Raw genomic sequence first — 18658 nt, 5'->3', positions numbered from 1 at the left:
CCATCTGAGTCTCCTGTATCAATTTTAAGGGTTATCCAAAGTCAACTACTACAGGAAACAGTCCTTCACGTTTAAAGTGTGGTTTTGCTACTGCACCTCTTGACTTTCCTTAGGGGGAGTCATTAAATCACTATCCTAAATACTGAGATTAATAAACTACTTTCAGTTTTGTATATTTTTAAACTGCATATATTTGAGTACATTAACTTCCTCATTAATGCTATCAGCGTTTCCATGGTAAATCTGAGGCTACCTTCATCAAACATATCGACCCTCGTTTTCATTTTGATGTCGAGAGCTTTTTGCTAATTTTTGAAATTGGCGGGAGCCTTTTATTGTTACCGCACAATATCATTAAGGTGAAGGACTGCTGGAAAGAGTGACTGCTGTTTCTCACTTTCCGCAACTTTGGTCACCACAAGACAATAAAGACATACTGATACCATATTTTAGTTTACAGGTGACAATTCTATGGAATACAATTACTGCTTATTACTGAGCGACGTTTCGGCTAGTCTTCTCTAGTCATTATCATTGCTTCCATAGAATTGTGACCTGTGTACTCCAGTTCAATTACTAAGTGCCATTGAAACAGCATATTTTAGTTACGAAATGTCTGTTTTGCATTGAGTTGATTGAATGGATGCTAATCTTCAGATCTCTCTCTGTTTCTGTAAATAAACTGTAATGAAACCCTAATTATGACCATTTCTTACCCCATATACAGATGAGTAGCCATTCAAATTTATCCAAAACTGTTCCACAGTCGTGTTGACCATTTCATAAAACATTTTTAAAGTCAATCCTTTTATATATTTATATATTATAGTAGTCTAGCTAGCTATATCCCTTTTATGCATTGCTTTCAGGTTTCAAAAACACACATACGATATTCACTGTTCTTTGTATGTACGTTTTAAACGAAAAATGTCTCTGGTTATAAACAATAACAGAACAAGTAAACAACTGTTGACACAATAACACTTCATTCGTCTCCTCTCAGAAATTCTTTTAATAGATCAGGTAATGAAGGAAAACTGCACTATAAAACAAAGACATAACAAATGATACAGAAACACATTCTCATGTACATGTAGAAGGATGGATAGATGTTTTGGTCACAGGTTTTAAACCTTAATGCTTAACCCTAACCTCTGTGACCCAAACATCCTTGATCAAAATAGCCTACAGAATTATAACATTGAAACTAAAAAAACAAAAAATGAAAACTAGACTATAAAACTTAGTATAAAACAGGAGGACCACACCACATACAAACAGTACCCACAAGACAAAATAAAATGGGGTTTAACATCCTACTTTTCTGGGCTAATAAAGACAGGAAAAAACATACACAAATTCCCATAGAATGATGAAAGAAGTTTCAGGTTACACAGATTTTAAACTCCCTAACCAGTTGTCTCGTATTTAACCTCTGTGACCAACACATCCTACAAACTTATAACATTGTAACTGAATAAACAAAAAACTGAAAATCATACTTGATATTTCATAATTAAATATTTATCTTGTCTCCTGTCGAACAACTCATAACTCAAACATTTTTTTGAAAAAATCTGATAAAATCATGTTTCAGAGTTTATATAAACAAATAAACAAACAATTAATTTACTGCTTTAAAATCAGTAGCCAATAATTGGTCTTCTTTTCTTTAATCCTAATTTCATTCGATTCTAATCTACTTTAGATTAGTGGTCATTAAAGAAATATAATCCTTTTATAAGACATACAGATTTCACAAATTAAAAACACTTATATGGCACTTGGCAAACCTCGGCAGATTCTGTTACTCTACATCTAGCCTCGGCTGTATGACAAAGTCCACCATTGGAACTACAACGTCTTTGAAGAATGTTTTATTATACAAATATTTCAAAGTCTGGAGCTATTTTTCTTTCAAGTTTATCTGATTTTCTTCAAACAAGGACAACGTTGCACTGAAAATTCTACTGTAGGGTACTGGAATCTACTGAGGTTTGCCGAGTGACTTATATGGATTTGCTTGATAACGATATCTGTATGTGTATCGAAACGTAGCATGTTAATAAATTCAGAAGTAGTATATCCATATAAGTGTTTTTAATTTATTAAAGAAATAATATAGTTGTTTAGCTTTATATTCAATTTTCATTTTTTCTATTACGATTAAAGATACATTATGGAATATCAGATAAAGAGCAGGCAGTTCTCAATATAATAGTTAAAAACTAGATAATGTTAAGGAAATATGTTGTAAATTTCACTTTTCAGTCAAATTGCTCCACTCCGAACCTACATTGTAGATATTAGCGATTGATTTTTAGACCTAGTCTCGGTCATCATTACTAAAGTTGGTACGATAAAAAACATAGTCTTGATTATCCATTTTTTGATTTAATCATTATTGAGCGTTGAGCAGCAGTGCGGATTCAAATCCAGTGACAATCTGACATGTAAGATGACATCTAATTGATAGTTTATATAACATTTCAGGCCTAAAGAAAGACCTCCAATAGGCAGATTTAGCTTTTTCATAATGTATCTTTAACAGTCATTAAACAAATAAAAGAACAAATTAAAGAATAAAAACTCTAGATATGGTCGAGCAGAGTTGCCTATCTAATGTATAATTAGGATCTTTTGTATTTTAATAATAAACCATTTATGATGAACAGAGTCCAATTAACGATCCACATGTAAATTCCGATTTAATATCAACAAAGTCAAATTAAACATCACAATGTCTAATCAACCAATTCATTATTTCTAGTTGATTCAAGGGGGGTTAAAAGATTAATTGATTAATGTTTTATGAATGTTGATTGATGGCCCATTGTCCAGATTTATCAAATTAATTCTTACAATTATTGGTTTATAAAATTATAACTGTGTTTTACCATAATTATACAAGGTTTAGTTTATTACATGTAAATCAACAAATGTCAATCAAAGACGAAGGAAGATTTATCTAAATTCCAAAAGTACAATCAAATTTAATGATCAAGACATTAACTTTCTAGCACACAGAATGCCGCCTAAATCCAGGGCTCGAGTCACATGAATGGCTAAGAACTATTATACGGTCCTACATGTACAATACGGAGAGCTATTCAAATATTCACATAACTAGGGCTAGAGTTACATGAGTAGTCATGGCACCCTCGAGATCTAGTATAGGGTCCTCTAGAATATGGAGAGCTATTCACATATTGATTATGTCAACATTAATATGTACCACACATCTTGAAAATTAATGTTATTTTGTAAGATATTTAACCAGATATTGGAAAGCATCACAATGTGAAATGTTTGTTGTAACTTCCATACTCATGCTTGTAGATATAGTTGTGAATAAACTATTATTATCATTATTATTATTATTCACATACGGTACATGTTACTATGGCTGAAGTCACATGAGTAGCCACAGCACCAGACCCCAAACCCGGAAAAAAAAAGCTGCCGACCATAGCTCTAAAATACCTACTGTAGACTGTGCCCCCCTAAAACCTTCACTGCCCCTCCGCACAGCCTCCACAGCACCCTTGAGACTACAAGTAGAATACCAAGAGATCTTCACATAACTTGTGTGGTTTGATTTAGTCTAAGAAAGAGTATGATAGTTTCAAATGGTTTCTGTCACTACAGTAATGTACCGGCATGAATTATAAAACTTTTTTCAGTTTTCTTCAAAGAACAAGGCATACTGTCTACCATTAGCTCTTTTTAAGAAGAGATGCCAAGAAAATTGACAGACATTTTAATTCCTACTTCAACAATTTTAGTCAAAAACAGTTTGAGTAGTATTTTTTTTACACTTTCATTTTCATATGAAATGAAATGAGGTTTAACGTCCTACTGTTCTGCTCCTATTAGGCTAATGAAGACGGGCATACGCCATACAGTGTGCTATGAGGGAAATTTTGCCCAGACAGCGGCACTATGGCCTACTCTTAAATCGAATTCCCAAGTTTCATCACTCTTAATTGGAAGGGGGGTTGGATGGCTGAATGGTTAGCGTGCGCGCGCTGTATCATAAAGTCTGTCATTGAGTCGACTGGCGTGGTTTCGAATCCCCGGTTGTACGTGGCAAGGAGTAGGGTCGCCTGTCCAACCTCGTGGGTTTTCTCTGGGTCCTCCGGTTTCCTCCAACTGCTAAAGACCCCTACGCGCAAGCGAATTATGTAAATAAAATTAAACCATATGTTAGTCCCGAAATGACCTAGTTTGTGTCGAGTGGACGTTAAACCCCATTTCTCTCTCACTCTCTTATAATTGTTATCATGTCCCAAAGTTTTGACCAATTACATTAGAAGTAAAGTTATTACAGACAACTGTGTAGCTGTATGCTGAAAATGCTCATCACTGAACTCAGTCAAAACATTCCCTTAACGAACATTTACACCAAGTTTGAATATTCTTACTCAGAAACAAGATCATGCAGTCTAGTGTTTTAAATATTAATGGTGTTTCCAGCCAACAGCTTATAATACCCGATACATGTATTTATCCATGAATTGTTTCAGTGTAAAAACAACAATCTTTAAACACAAAATATAGTCCTACACTTTCTGCTTTAAATATGCATATCTGTACTGTGAATTATAGGCCTACACTGTTGTAAATATGCACTGTCCCTACTGTGAATTATAGGCCTACACTGTTGTAAATATGCACTGTCTCTACTGTGAATTATAGGCCTACACTGTTGTAAATATGCACTGTCTCTACTGTGAATTATAGGCCTACACTGTAGTAAATATGCACTATCTCTACTGTGAATTATAGGCCTAGTCTGTAGTAAGTATGCACTGTCTCTACTGTGAATTATAGGCCTAGAATGTCTGTAGTAAATATGCACTGTCTACTGTGAATTATAGGCCTAGAATGTCTGTAGTAAATATGAACTGTCTCTACTGTGAAATAAAACATTACTGTCTCAACTACTGTGAAATATTACATTATAACATCTTATTGCATGTAAATACAGAACTCCCTACACTATATATCCCAATTATAATATTAAAACATCTCATTACACCACATATACCAATTATAATGTTAAAACATTACACTATATATCCCAATTAACATACATAATAAACCCAGACAGTCTGTGAGTTATAAACATTAAAACTTCTAATTACACAATATCCACAGAAAAACATTCATAAACCCATGTTTCGCTAAATACGACATACAACAAAACAAATCCCAATAAAAGTTCATACATGTACAAACACCATAACATATAGCAATAAACATACATAAATCCACACTTTTCTAAAAAAAATGACATACACCCACACCAGGTGAGAAGGACGCGAGATGAAATGACGTGTTTAACCAGGTAAAATACAGGTAGATAAAAGCTTGTTAGCAAGTTGGCTAAGTAATTACAGGTGTAGTACGTCATTAAGGTAACCTGTGGTTATCGACGTCTACAAACCCATCAATCAAACTTTAATTATATCACCCTAAAATAAATCAAAACCATTTTACCTGACTTTACAGGTAAATAAACTTGATGAGCTAAACTGTTTTAAACCTAGCCAACACATTACATAGGCCATTTTTAGACCAACATATTGGTAACAAGCAGTTGCCATGCAACATATGCCCACATTTTGCAAGAGATGGACAGAGGGGGGGAGGGGTGTCAGTCCCTCCAAGTGACACCAGGTAATATTGGGCTGTGTGGAACATGCTAGAGTTGATTTGTATCATATCTGACCCACAGTGTATGTTTGAGACTGGTTAAGCAGTAAGAGTATGATTATTACGTTGATATTTTGTCACTTGCTAGGGGACACAAAAACTCAAAGGGGTGCAAAAACTCAAAACCATGACTCAAAGCACGTCATTGCGTCCCTCTCACTTAACTCCTGATGTTCATACATTCTGTACCAACCGGTCTAATGAAGGCGGGCAGGAATCAATCCCTGCATTGGTCAAGAAAGTACATACAGATTTTTCGGCGTGCTCAGTGTCGTGTATGCACATTGGCATGCACGTAAAAGATCCCTAGACTGTTGGAATTCGATATAAGAGTAAGCCGTAGTGCCGCTGTCCAGGCAAAAATTTCCCACACAGCACACGGTATGGCGTATGTCCGTCTTCATTAGCCCAGTTCGGAGCTGAACAGTAGGACGTTAAACCCCATTTTATTTCACTGATGGAAAATTTTGACGTTATGTATAGTGCTGATGTGGTCTAGTCCTCATACCATTCCCCCACTATTCTATTCTATTTTGCTCGACTACTGAAGTTATATATTTAGTCTCTTGCAGCATGGAAAACAAAAACCAACAAAAAAAAAAACAATTCAAGGTAAGTATAAGTGAATAAGTATATGTCAGGTTTCTTATTGTTAATAATATACGCTTATTATATTATATAAATAAAAGATGTTGACACGTTTGTTTTATGATGTAGGATGCCTGGTAAAAAGTTGAAGAATTAAAAAGGTCATGTACAGTTTAACATTTAATATATTTATGTCTATGTTATGCAGGTCATAAATATAAATATATAAACAAATAAATAACAAACTCAAATGTGAGACAAAAATGAAATGAAATGAAATGGGGTTTAACGTCTTACTGTTCTGCTCCGACTGGGCTAATGAAGACGGGCATACGCCATACAATGTGCTATGAGGGAATTTTTTCCTGGGCAGCAGCACTATATCGAATTCCAACTGCCCTTGATATTTTAGTGTATTCCAATGTATACATACACAGGTCTTCGGTTTCTCGTCCCATCCGAGTGACTAGACAACTGTCCTTGTCAGGCCCTCTGTTCTGCACCACTGAAAAGGGGAAACCACACCAGAAAATCTTAATGAACTTTCTCGGCCAATGCAGGGATTGAACACGCAACCTCTGGACTAGCGAGCCAGCGTCTTACCCTCCAGCCACTGTGGCTCAGTGAGACAAAATGATTACTTTATGTCTTTATGTGTAAAAAGGAAATGAAGTTTAACTTCCTACTTTTTTTAACCAACTTGGATAATAAAGACTGTTTTGTTACTTACAACCTTTGCATTCTATTCGAAGGGTTATTCCTCCACTCTGCACCAATGACAAGGGAAACTGCGCCAGAAAATCAACTTTCTCGCCCAACACATGGAGTGAACTCAAGACCTTATGGTTAGCAAGCTAGAGTATTACTCATTGAGCCACTGCAGCTCCCTTATATACATGTATACAAAAGAGTAATAACTGTGTCCATAAGTCACATTATCTTCAACTTGATTAATCACATCTTGTTTGTGAACAAAATTCATTAAGGAGAGAGAGAGAGAGAGAGAGAGAGAGAGAGGGTGATTTAAAGTCCACTCAGGACTTACAGACTGTACAATTTTATTTAAAGATACATTATGTAAGATTTAGATAAAGAAGTAGCCAATCTTGCTATAATAGTTTGAAAATAGATAATGTAAAATGAATAATTTGAAAATTTTATTCAAATTACTCTATTGCCAGCGGAGATATTAGCCTTTGAAGGTTTGACAAGACCTGTGCAAAAATTTCAACCACCGTATTGGTTGTTCCAAGCTAAGTCTTGCTCCTCCATTTTTAGATTAAATCAAAATATGGCTGAACCGTTCTAATCTATTTAATATCGGAGAAATCTGATGCCATATGGCCTGGATCATTTAATTAATGTCTAATTAATAGAAAACATTTTAGGCCTAAAGAAAGACCTGCAATAGGCAGATTTAGCTCTTGCATAATGTATGCTTAAATAATTTGATTGCGCATAGGGTCTTTTGTGGGAGGACACTGAAATGATGCAGAGAAAACCCGTCATGTACAAGCTTGGCAATTGAAACCACGCTACTTGACTCAATCACAGCCCATATGATCTAACGCACATTCCAACCCCCCACCCCTACATTAACGGATAATGGATGCATTTCCATTTTATTCACTGTTGACTGATATTACATGGGTGCGGAAATGAAATGAAATACTGTTCTGCTCCGACTGGTTAATGAAGACGAGCACATAAGCCATACAGTGTGCTATGAGAGAAATTTTGCCCGGGCAGCGGCACTATGGCCTACTCTTATATCGAATTCCAACCACCAAGGGATCTTTTACGTGCACGCCAATGTATACACGGGTCTTCGTTTTTTGTCCCATCCGAATGACTAGACAGCTGTCCTGTACAGGTCCTCCGTCCCTGCACCACTGACAAGGGGAAACCATGCCAGAAAATACATGGGTGCTAACATGTGGCCAAAACATCATACAGGTCCATTTGTACATTCACATGGAATATCTGAAGATCTACCTGAAACAAATAACTATTTAATAACATACCTTTACAACCACCTGTCTATTTCTGGAATATTTTGTCACAAACATTTTAAAAATCACACAAGTTCGTTACTCCACAGACAAGGGGAGGTAACTCAATGGCGTTGCAACTGCTAACACATTTCCACTGTCAACAACAAAATAAACAAACAGAAATTTATTCAATCTTGATTTCTTCATTGTACAGGAGTCTATTATCTCTTGTGAACTATAATTAACATCCAAACTATTGACCCAATCACATGTTGATGTACTGGGTGTAATAGCCCATATAATATCATGTTCCTGAAGCAACGACTGCAAGTTTTACAACATCTGGAAGTTGCTAGATTACTTTACAATTCACGAACTTATAGCTACGCTATCTGCGTCCAATCAGAGGTTGTGACATAGCGAACTCCACAGAAACTTTGACATTGAATGAACCTTATCACAGGTAGACATTTTAGCTGGAAAACGCGAGAACTGTTATTCGCGATGATCGAGGAATCTGATAGGATCTCAAGCTGGGTGAACACCCAATCGAATTTAGTGCCGAAATATGCGGGATATAGTGTGAAGGGCTTGATAAGGTGCACGGTGTTAAAGTAAGATCAAGCCTTCTATTGAAGATGATATAATATAAGGCTGGATATTAATTCCTACACTGAGTTCCCCCGATGTACACGTAAAAGAACCTCTGAAAGTTTTGAAATCGGTGAAGAGAAGACGGAAGCACCACTGTTCGGCGCAAAAATTCACACACCTCCAAATAATGCATATGTGACAGCATAAAATATTACTGTGTTAGTCTCAAAATGACTGGAAATGACTCCCTCTAGAACATCAGATAACACTTCTCATTTATCCATCTCTCTACCTCTCTCAATGGGGCTTAACATGCGCTTCCACCCAGAGTGATATGGGAGACAAGTCATTTAGTCATTCAGAACAATAATTCATGTAGATGGCTGCCACTACACAAAGTTGGATATTCCTACAGCTTAGAACTTCTTATTTATAAGAATGCTTCACAAAGACATAGCTAACACTTTTTACTATAAGCATACTTTCGTATCCATGAATTTTCAAATATTTAAACCCAAAATTTAAAACCTAATCAGTCTTACAACCAACCCAATCCCATCTAACGTAGTCTACAAATTTCTCTATTACCAGTGAAATTGTACGTTATCATGATCTTATTTTGTATATGAATATATTTATATTTATAACCCAGTAAAAAACAACATTAGATTTATGTTCAAGATTTTTCCATTATTTATGACAAAATTAAGATAGACATTATTTCTCTAATGGGGTCACTGTGACTTGACTTAGGAGTCACGAAGTCTAGAATTAAGCAACCACTTAAAGCCTACATTACTTATATCTAGCACTACTTTCATTTTACACTTAAAAAAAATCCCTCCTTTACCTAGAAAACAGGATATGGGCACTGTGTACACACACACACACCACTCCGTCTTAACATGATCAAACTTCTTTCATTTGGGTTAAAATAAAATATTGTCGATTTTATTGACTTTTATACATACTTTATTGAAGAGAGAGAGAGAGAGAGAGAGAGAGAGGATTTAAGTCCACTTGACACAAACTAGGTCATTTCGGGACCAACACATGGTTCAATTTAACTTCAAATTGTGCGCAGTGGGAGGAAAACGGAGGACCCAGAGAAAACCCACGAGGTTGGACAGGCGACCCTACTCCTTGTCACGTACAACAGGGGAATCGAAACCCCACCAGTTGACTCAATAACAGACAGTATGATAAAGCTTGCACATGCCAACCATTCGGCCATCCAACTGCCGAACTTTATTAGTAAACTCAGGAGGACTGTACTATACATGCAAAACAAAACAAACAAGACAAACCTGGGGACAAGACAAACTTATACACAGACATTGTATGAAATAAACAATAAATATCAAATCATGCGAATGAATTCAGGGGACCAGCTTTATATATGTTTGTTTTTATAGAATTAAATTCCGTCTTCATGGAAAATTTTACATGTAGGTTGCATAGTATGTTGATTTCTTTTTATGGAATGAGGCTCTGTCTTTGTGGAAAATGTAGCTTGCATAGTACATGTTTGTTGATATGTTTTTGTGGAATGAAGTTCTGTCTTCATGGAAAATTTTACATGTAGCTTGCATTGTATGTTGATTTGTTTTTTTGGAATGACGTTCTGTCTTCATGGAAAGTTTTACATCCATAGATTTTAAATTTTGTGTTCTATTATTAGGCTACACCTGATGACCTTTGCTCAATCAGGCAGAAAATAAAACCAAATAAAAGAATGTTTGCTTATTGCCATAATTAATATTTATCTGATGGTTTTATAATCTAACTAGCAGGATACCCAGCTTTGCTCGGGTGTCATAACTCCGAAACCGGAAGTGGTAGACTAACACCACCTGGCCTATGTTACTCCCGGTCCGAGCTACCCCTATACCCCAAATTTCAGACTCGGGGCCAACCCCGAACAGACCGGCTTCGCTCGGGGGCCATAACTCCAAAACCGGAAGTGGTAGACTAACGCCACCTGGCCTATGTTACTCCCCGGTCCGAGCTACCCCTAAACCCCAAATTTCAGACTCGGGGCAGACCTAGTGTAGCCGCCAACCCCGAACAGACAGACAGACAGACAAACGACAGTCACAAATATATATATAGATGTTTTCTTGTGAAACCATCCTGTCAACAAACATTTAAACTCCATGATTAATTTTTCTTATTCGAGAGAGAGAGAGAGAGAGAGAGAGAGAGAGAGAGAGAGAGAGAGAGAGATGGGGTTTAACGTCCACTCGACACAAACTAGGTCATTTCGGGACTAACACATGGTTCAGTTTTATTTCTATGATTCACTTGGGCTTAGGGGTCTTTAGCAGTGGGAGGAAACCGGAGGACCTGGAGAAAACCCACAAGGTTGGACAGGCGACCCTACTCCTTGTCACGTACAAACGGGGAATCGAAACCACGCCAGTTGACTAAATGACAGACTATATGATACAGCACGCACCTGCTACCATTCAGTCATCCAACCCCACGAATATCCTTGAATAGTACATTGTATAAATTTAATCTTGTATATCTAGCACTAATTTCTTTCACAATCATTTAATATGAAATCTTTGTTTAAAAATTCGTAAAAAATCATTTAAAATATCCAAAAATCTTATAATTTGTGTTCAGTTTAAAGCTCAATGATTAATTTGATAATAAGTGTCCAATTTACAAGTATATAATTCTCTGACCAAATGGGTTATTCAATTTTTAACAGTGATCGAGAAATTAAATGCTTGTAAATTGAGCACTCATTATCAAAATTGAATGGTCAGAGCTTTAAACTGGACACAAGTACAAATTAGATGATTTGGGGTGATTTTAAATACAACGTATAGGTTATAATAATAATATACACTTAGTGAGTGCTACTAATATTTTATTTCTTAGGCCAATATATATTTTTTTTTGTGTACACCATGCTGACAAAAGGTTAAACAGGCGACCCTACTCCTTGTCACATACAAGTGGGGGGTCGAAACCACGCCAATTGACTCAATGACAGACTGTCTGATCAAATGCACACGCATTAACTATTCTGCCACCCAGGTGTATTAAGTTCAAGTTTGAATAAGCATACATTTCAGTGCATTAAACCGCAAGAGATATTGTTTTAAAAAAAACACAAATGACGATGATCAGCTTTAAAATTTAAGGTGATAATTAATAATATCCTGGTGTCGTTCTACCCTGTGTTTGTATGGATGTTTACACAGAGAGAAGATCAAGGCCTTGTTTTTTTTTTGACTTCTAAAAAGTTTTTAACTATCTGTATACCTGTTTGCAACATCTGATATCTGATTAAATAGAATTTTTATAAAAAATACATCCTGGTTAATTTTATGGACATTTTTGCTTTCATAAAAAAATAAAACATCAATCCAATTTTAACTATGAAAATGTAAATGCAAAAGGTATATATTATAGCAATCTGGTTAAAACACAGATCCAATTTTGTTTTGTTTTTATAGTTCAAAATTTCGATTTACTACACTTGGATCTGGAAGCGTTGTTATTTAACTCGTATTCTGCTTGAAATGAGGGGTCAGCCAATTAAATGGTATGTCGAATCGAGCGTTTGACCTTTTTTGCGTGGAACTGTGGGTAGACATTAGCGGCAATAGAAATCAAAACAAAGCAAAAGTAGATAAAAATACATGGCGGTGGCTAATTGGTTAATCGAATGACGGACGTAATCGGGTCAAATGTCGCTTGCTTGGTACCTGACGTCATATAACGTGAACTCCCACTATAACTTGCTAGATCTACATGTAGTGTAGGCCATCGAAAATATAAAAAACGAAACGAAATACACGTATAGATCTATATTTTAATTAGATTGATATTATAGATATTATATCAGATCTTGTCAGTAGTGTAAACATCCTACTGTTCTGTTCCAACTGGGCTAATGAAGACGGGTTTACTCTATACAGTATGCTATAGGGGGAATTTTGTTCAGGCAGTGGCACCATGACCTACTCTTATATCGAATTCCAACTGCCAAGGGATCTTTAACGTGCACGCCAATGTGTACACAGGACCTCGGTTTTTCGTCCCATCTGATTGACCAGACAGCTGTCCTCCTCAGACCCTCCATCCAGCACCACTGACAAGGGGGCATTTGGAAAATCTTAATGAACTTTCTCGGCAAATGCAGGGTCGAACACCCGACCTCCAGGCTAGCGATTCAGCGTCTTACCCACTTAACCACCGTGGCAACTAGAAAGGAATATTTCATTCAATTAATAAATTATTGTTATACTATTACTAAACTGTTATTTCTTAGTCCAATGTAAAAGAAAATTTTGTGTACAACCTACTGACAAAAGTTCATGATTCAGCACCATAAAAGGGAGCCACAGTGATTCAGTGAGTAAAATGTTGGCTCGCTAACCTGAAGGTAGCGTGTTCGATCCCTATGTTAACTGAGAAATTTCATTTGGATTTCCGCCATGGTTCCCCCTTGTTAAATGTGCAGGACGTAAGGCAAGGGACAACATATAGTCGTTTGGATGGGACAAAAAACCAAGGTCCTGGGTACACATTGGCGGACACGCAAGATAACCCTTGACGGCTGGAATTCTATATTAAGAGTAAGCTGTAGTGCAAATGTCCCTCATAGCACACTGTATGAAGTATGTCCGTCTGTGCAGAATAATACAACTTTATAAGCCTCATTTAATTTCATAAAAAAAACCCAGAAAGAACAAACAGTTGCCATGCAAGATACACCTGCATTTGAATACCTGATATCTGATATCCAATTAAATGGAGTTTAAAACCTGTCTATAAAAATACATCCTGGTTAAGAAAATATTTGTAGACATAAACACAAAATCATACAGTGAATCCCATTTAAAGTATAAAAATGTAAAGGTGTCAAATATATCGGATCTTGTCAATACTCTAAACAGGTTGAACCGTACTAAATCAAAATATTTCATTCAATTAATAAATTATTATTAATTATTAGATTTTATTTAATGCTAGGTTCCCATTATCACAATTCCCGCTACGATTGAAATCATGGTTTTAATCGTGGAGTAAGAATGGTGATCCTATCAGGTCTTATCATATATTGTAGTCAGTCGTAGTATTCGTGTTGATTGTATCGAAACGTATCCGAATGTTTCTGCATGTTCCAGATTGTGGACTTACTAGGGAGGGACAACCCTATCGTAATGCATCCCACGACAGTGGGAACATAGCATAATCCAATATAGAAATGATTCGTGTACATGACAAAGTTTCATGATACAGTTTAATAAATAAAAATCTGAAATAAATACATGTACATGGGGTAAACATCTTGGGTGGTTGGGTGGCCGAATGATTGATACATGTATGTGTGCGTTTGATCTATCATTGAGTCAAATGGCGTGGTTTCGATTCCCTGCTTGTATGTCCCCTGTCCAACCTTGTGGGTTTTCTCCGGGTCCTCCGGTTTCCTCCCACTGCTAAAGACCCCTATGTACAAGCAAATTATTGAAATGAAATTGAACCATATGTTAGTCCCGAAATGAGTGAAGCATTCTACTTTCTATGCACCAGCCCGACTAAGAAGGGCAGGCACCATTGTGTGTGCTATGATTGAAGTTTTTCCTCGACGGCGGCGATTCCCCCTACTCATTTTTCAATTCCAACTATAAAAGCACTGAGATAAGTTGGTGTAAAACCTGTTGTAATTTGTCATGTAAATGATGATAGTAAATAGAAAGATTTATGATAAATGAACTAATAGATCAGGTACCATGGGGTATGGTATAAACATCAAGTCTATTTATAGTAACACACACAGTTACCCCATTCAATGGTACATGTTCCACATATTTTGCTACTGGTACACCCCCTAAAAAAAAATGAAACCTTCTACTAAAACATCTTTAACAATTTAACTAGCTGATAGATGACGATATACGAGTGAAGATCTGTTTAAACCATTTGATGAGTTTTGGGGGGGATTTTTTTATCACAAATAAACAAGCACAAGAAATATTCTAAGTTATGTATGACAAGTGATATCAGGTGTTCTAGATGAAGTAATCATACCACACTCTGCCTCATCTTACCATCACAACCTACATGAAGACTCAAACAGAGTGATGTACATGAACAGTCAACCAGAGTGATGTACGTGAAGAGTCAACCACAGTGATGTACATGACCCCAATCAAACAGAGTGATGTACATGACCCCAATCGAACAGAGTGATGTACATGAACAGTCAAATGAAGTGATGTACATGACCCCAATCACTTCATGAAGGGTCAAACAGAGTGATGTACATGAAGAGTCAAATGAAGTGATGTACATGACCCCAATCACTTCATGAAAGGTCAAACAGAGTGATGTACATGACCCCAATCACTTCATAAAGAGTCAAATGAAGTGATGTACATGATCCAAATCATTTCATGAAGAGTCAAATGGAGATGTACACATGACCCCCATCACTACCTACCTAATAAGTCAAAAGTGATCCAAACCAGTGTATGTATTCACTGAGCTACTGTGAATCCTGAACAAGGTCACTATCTGCAAATGGAACGATGCATATGTTCCCGGAAAACGAGAACTCATGGATGTTTCTGGGTTTTTTTGTCTTTAAACAATATTTTATTCATGAAATTAATTCTGTTGTTTTTGATGAATTGGTAAGATTGCCACATGCTCAATTTGGGAAAAAGCAAGAAACATTAGGTTATACTCTAGAAAGCACCATTAACTGTCAATTTTTCAAATTTTTCTCAAGCTAAGGGGAGAGAGCCCCTACCCCACACCCCACGAGAAGGAGATCCTAATATAAACATAATCACTAAAGCATCTTACCTTAAAATCGAAACTTTAATAAAATTTACAAATTAGAAGCTTTCCCTGTTTAAAATACAATTGGCATAGTTAGTAAAACCAAGGGTGCTAAAAACAAACCTCATGGATGAGTCTTTCATAATTAAATTGTTAAAATAAACTCAGCTGAACTTGATGTACTCAACTCACTGTACAGAGGAACATGTCAAATAAAACAAAGAAAAAACAAACAGGTTTTCATGTGGAAAACGTCAAAACAAAAGATCACAAAAAAATAAGACACAATATTCTTTGTACGAAATTTAATGCCCTTAATAAAAGCGTTTAAAATCTAACCACAAAAATAAACAAAAAAGAAAAACAAAACCAAAAGGATACATTATCTACTACAATCATGTTTATTTTTTAAAAAAACTTCGCAATGAAACTTAAGGAAAAAAATAATCTAGAACTCCTGCCATGAAATAATTCACAGATTTATTCAGTGGAGATCAAAAACTAATTATTTGGGCAGACTACAAGAATAGCCATAATGAGAATGTAATATGGAATACAGACGACAATTTGTTCGAGGAATTGGGTTAAATATTCTCTGGGAATTTTAAAGATTTCTTCTAGTAGTGGTTTGACATCTGATTTCTTGATTTGATTTCCGACAAGCGTCTGATTGTCTCTGCTTGAATTCAGCCAGAACAGAAATAACTTTAAGAGAGGGAGGGAAATGGGGTTTAATGTCCAATCCTCACAAACTGTGTTTAAAGGGACAATAACACTCTTGCTGGCTTGACAGCCCCAGAAAATTAATAATAGCCTTATTCTAAGTACTAGATGTTTAAGTGGCCTACCTGTTGTGTAAATTATCCATTAAATACTATTTTACTTGTCCAGAGGGTTCGAAAATATTTTTAAATCCAAGTCACATTTTAAAAGGTTTACGTTAGGCTTTTCAAATCATTTAGTTGAATTTTTCCAATTTTTTAAATTAGGTGTGTTAAGATGAAATTTGTATCACCAATTAATTGAAATACTGTAATATAGTCAAATTTGTTGACCAGAATAAAGATTGGGACATATTATTCAGTTACAACAAGAGTGGTATTGAGCCTTTAAGAGACTAATATAGGTAGCAGTGGGAGGAAACCGGATGACATGAAGAAAACCCACGATACTGGACCAGTGCATGTACTTGTTGTCACGTACAACCTGGGAATCGTAACTTTGCTAGCTGAATCAATGACAGACCTTATTTTTTAAAGAGCATTCATTAGACCATTCGTAACCATGCCACTTGACTGAATGACCAATCTGATTAAAACATAGATCTTATTTCATTGTTTATAGTTCAAAAGTTCGCTTTACATGTCTTCACAACACTAGGATCTGAAAGAGTTATTATATAACAGGCGTTCTAGTTGATGTGAGGAATTAGCCTATGAAATGGTCTGTTATGGCAAGTTCTTGGCGTTCTCTGCACCAGAACTGTGGGTAAACCCCTAGAAATATCAATGCTGATTGATTAATCAATGTCTGACGTCACAAGGTCAAAAGTTGCTTGTATGACCACTGACGGTACATCCTAGTACAACTGGTCAGATCTTCATGTACATGTAGGCCATCGAAGTATAAAAAAAACAAAACAAAATATAGATCTATATTTCGTTTCGTTTTTTATACTTTCGATGGCCTACAACACATGTAGATCTAACAAGTTATAGTGGGAGTTCACGTTCTATGACGTCAGGTACCAAGCAAGCGACATTTGACCCGATTACGTCAGTCATTCGATTAACCAATTAGCGACCGCCATGTATTTTTGATCTACTTTTACTTTGTTTTGATTTCTATTGTCGCTAATGTCTACCCACAGTTCCGTGCAAAAAAAGTCAAACACTCGATTCGACAGACCATTTGACTGGCTGACCCCTCATTTCAAGCAGAACACGAGTTAAATAACAACGCTTCCAGATCCTAGTGTAGTAAAGACAAGTAAAATGAAATTTTGAACGATAAAAATGAAACGAAATTGGATCCGTGTTTTAATCAGATTGGTTAATGACAGACCTTCTGATCACAAAAAGTGCAGCAATGGCTAGAGAGGGATATCTCAGACCATTTCTTCAGAAATACGTCGATTTTCATCCTGAATAGAAATCATTTATACAAATAAGATACATTACATATTTATCTAATTGACTTGAAAGACGGGTTTATATATAATATGATTGAAGAAAACATGTAAATATTATGATTTAATAGTATAAAGACCAACTGTGTAAGTAAAAAAATGAATATAAATATTTATATTTACATCTTGTAAAGATATCTGAATTACACAACGAGAGCAAACAGTTTCAATTAAGTTGATATAAAAGGGAAAATATAGAACAACTAGTTTCATGTGTTTTTGTTATAAATAAAGATATAACAGACTATTATGGTGAGAAAATGGCTTTCAAGGGCAGATCAAGGGGTGGAGAAAGAAGTGAGAGAGAGAGAGAGAGAGAGAGAGAGAGAGAGAGAGAGAAATGGGGTTTAACGTCCACTCGACACAAACTAGGTCATTTCGGGACTGGAATATGGTTTAGTTTTATTTCAATAATTCGGTTGCGCTTAGGGGTCTTCAGCAGTGGGAGGAAAGGGGAGGACCTGGAGAAAACCCATGAGGTGGACAGGCGACCCTACTCCTTGTCACATACAACCGGGGAATCGAAACCACGCCAGTTGACTCAATGAAAGACTTTATGATACAGCGCGTACGTGCTAACCATTCGGCCATCCAACCCCCCTGGGAAAGTAGTGTTTAGGTTTCTTCCCTCCCATAAAATATTCAAGTGACACATTTTTTCGACATGTGAAAGGAAATGAAATGGGGTTTAACTTCCTACTATTCTGCTCCTATACTGGGCTAATTATGACAGGCATACGCAATACAGTGTGCTATAAGGGAAATT

The 18658-nt window shown here is 36.1% G+C and overlaps 1 protein-coding gene across 3 annotated transcripts in view; it reads right to left on the bottom strand.

Moving 5' to 3' along the window:
- LOC126831693 (uncharacterized) overlaps positions 1-18658 on the bottom strand; it is a 35610-nt gene that overhangs the window by 10813 nt on the left and 6139 nt on the right. Inside the window, exon 1 of one of the 3 annotated variants that reach the window (XM_050562348.2) lies at positions 8331-9123. The exons of 1 other annotated variant lie outside the window; for it this stretch is intronic. In XM_050562348.2, coding sequence (XP_050418305.1) covers positions 8331-8375 — 45 coding nt within the window. In that variant the 5' untranslated portion in view covers positions 8376-9123. Of the gene's footprint in view, positions 1-716; positions 1053-8330; positions 9124-18658 lie in introns of those variants that run through there. One more of the 3 variants, XM_050562346.2, reaches the window with a different exon arrangement.

The sequence above is a fragment of the Patella vulgata genome, chromosome 9 (genome assembly GCF_932274485.2).
Source record: "Patella vulgata chromosome 9, xgPatVulg1.2, whole genome shotgun sequence".
Lineage (NCBI taxonomy): Eukaryota > Metazoa > Mollusca > Gastropoda > Patellidae > Patella > Patella vulgata.
Note: the sequence above shows the minus strand (reverse complement) of the source record. Positions and strands in the feature narration are given on the sequence as shown.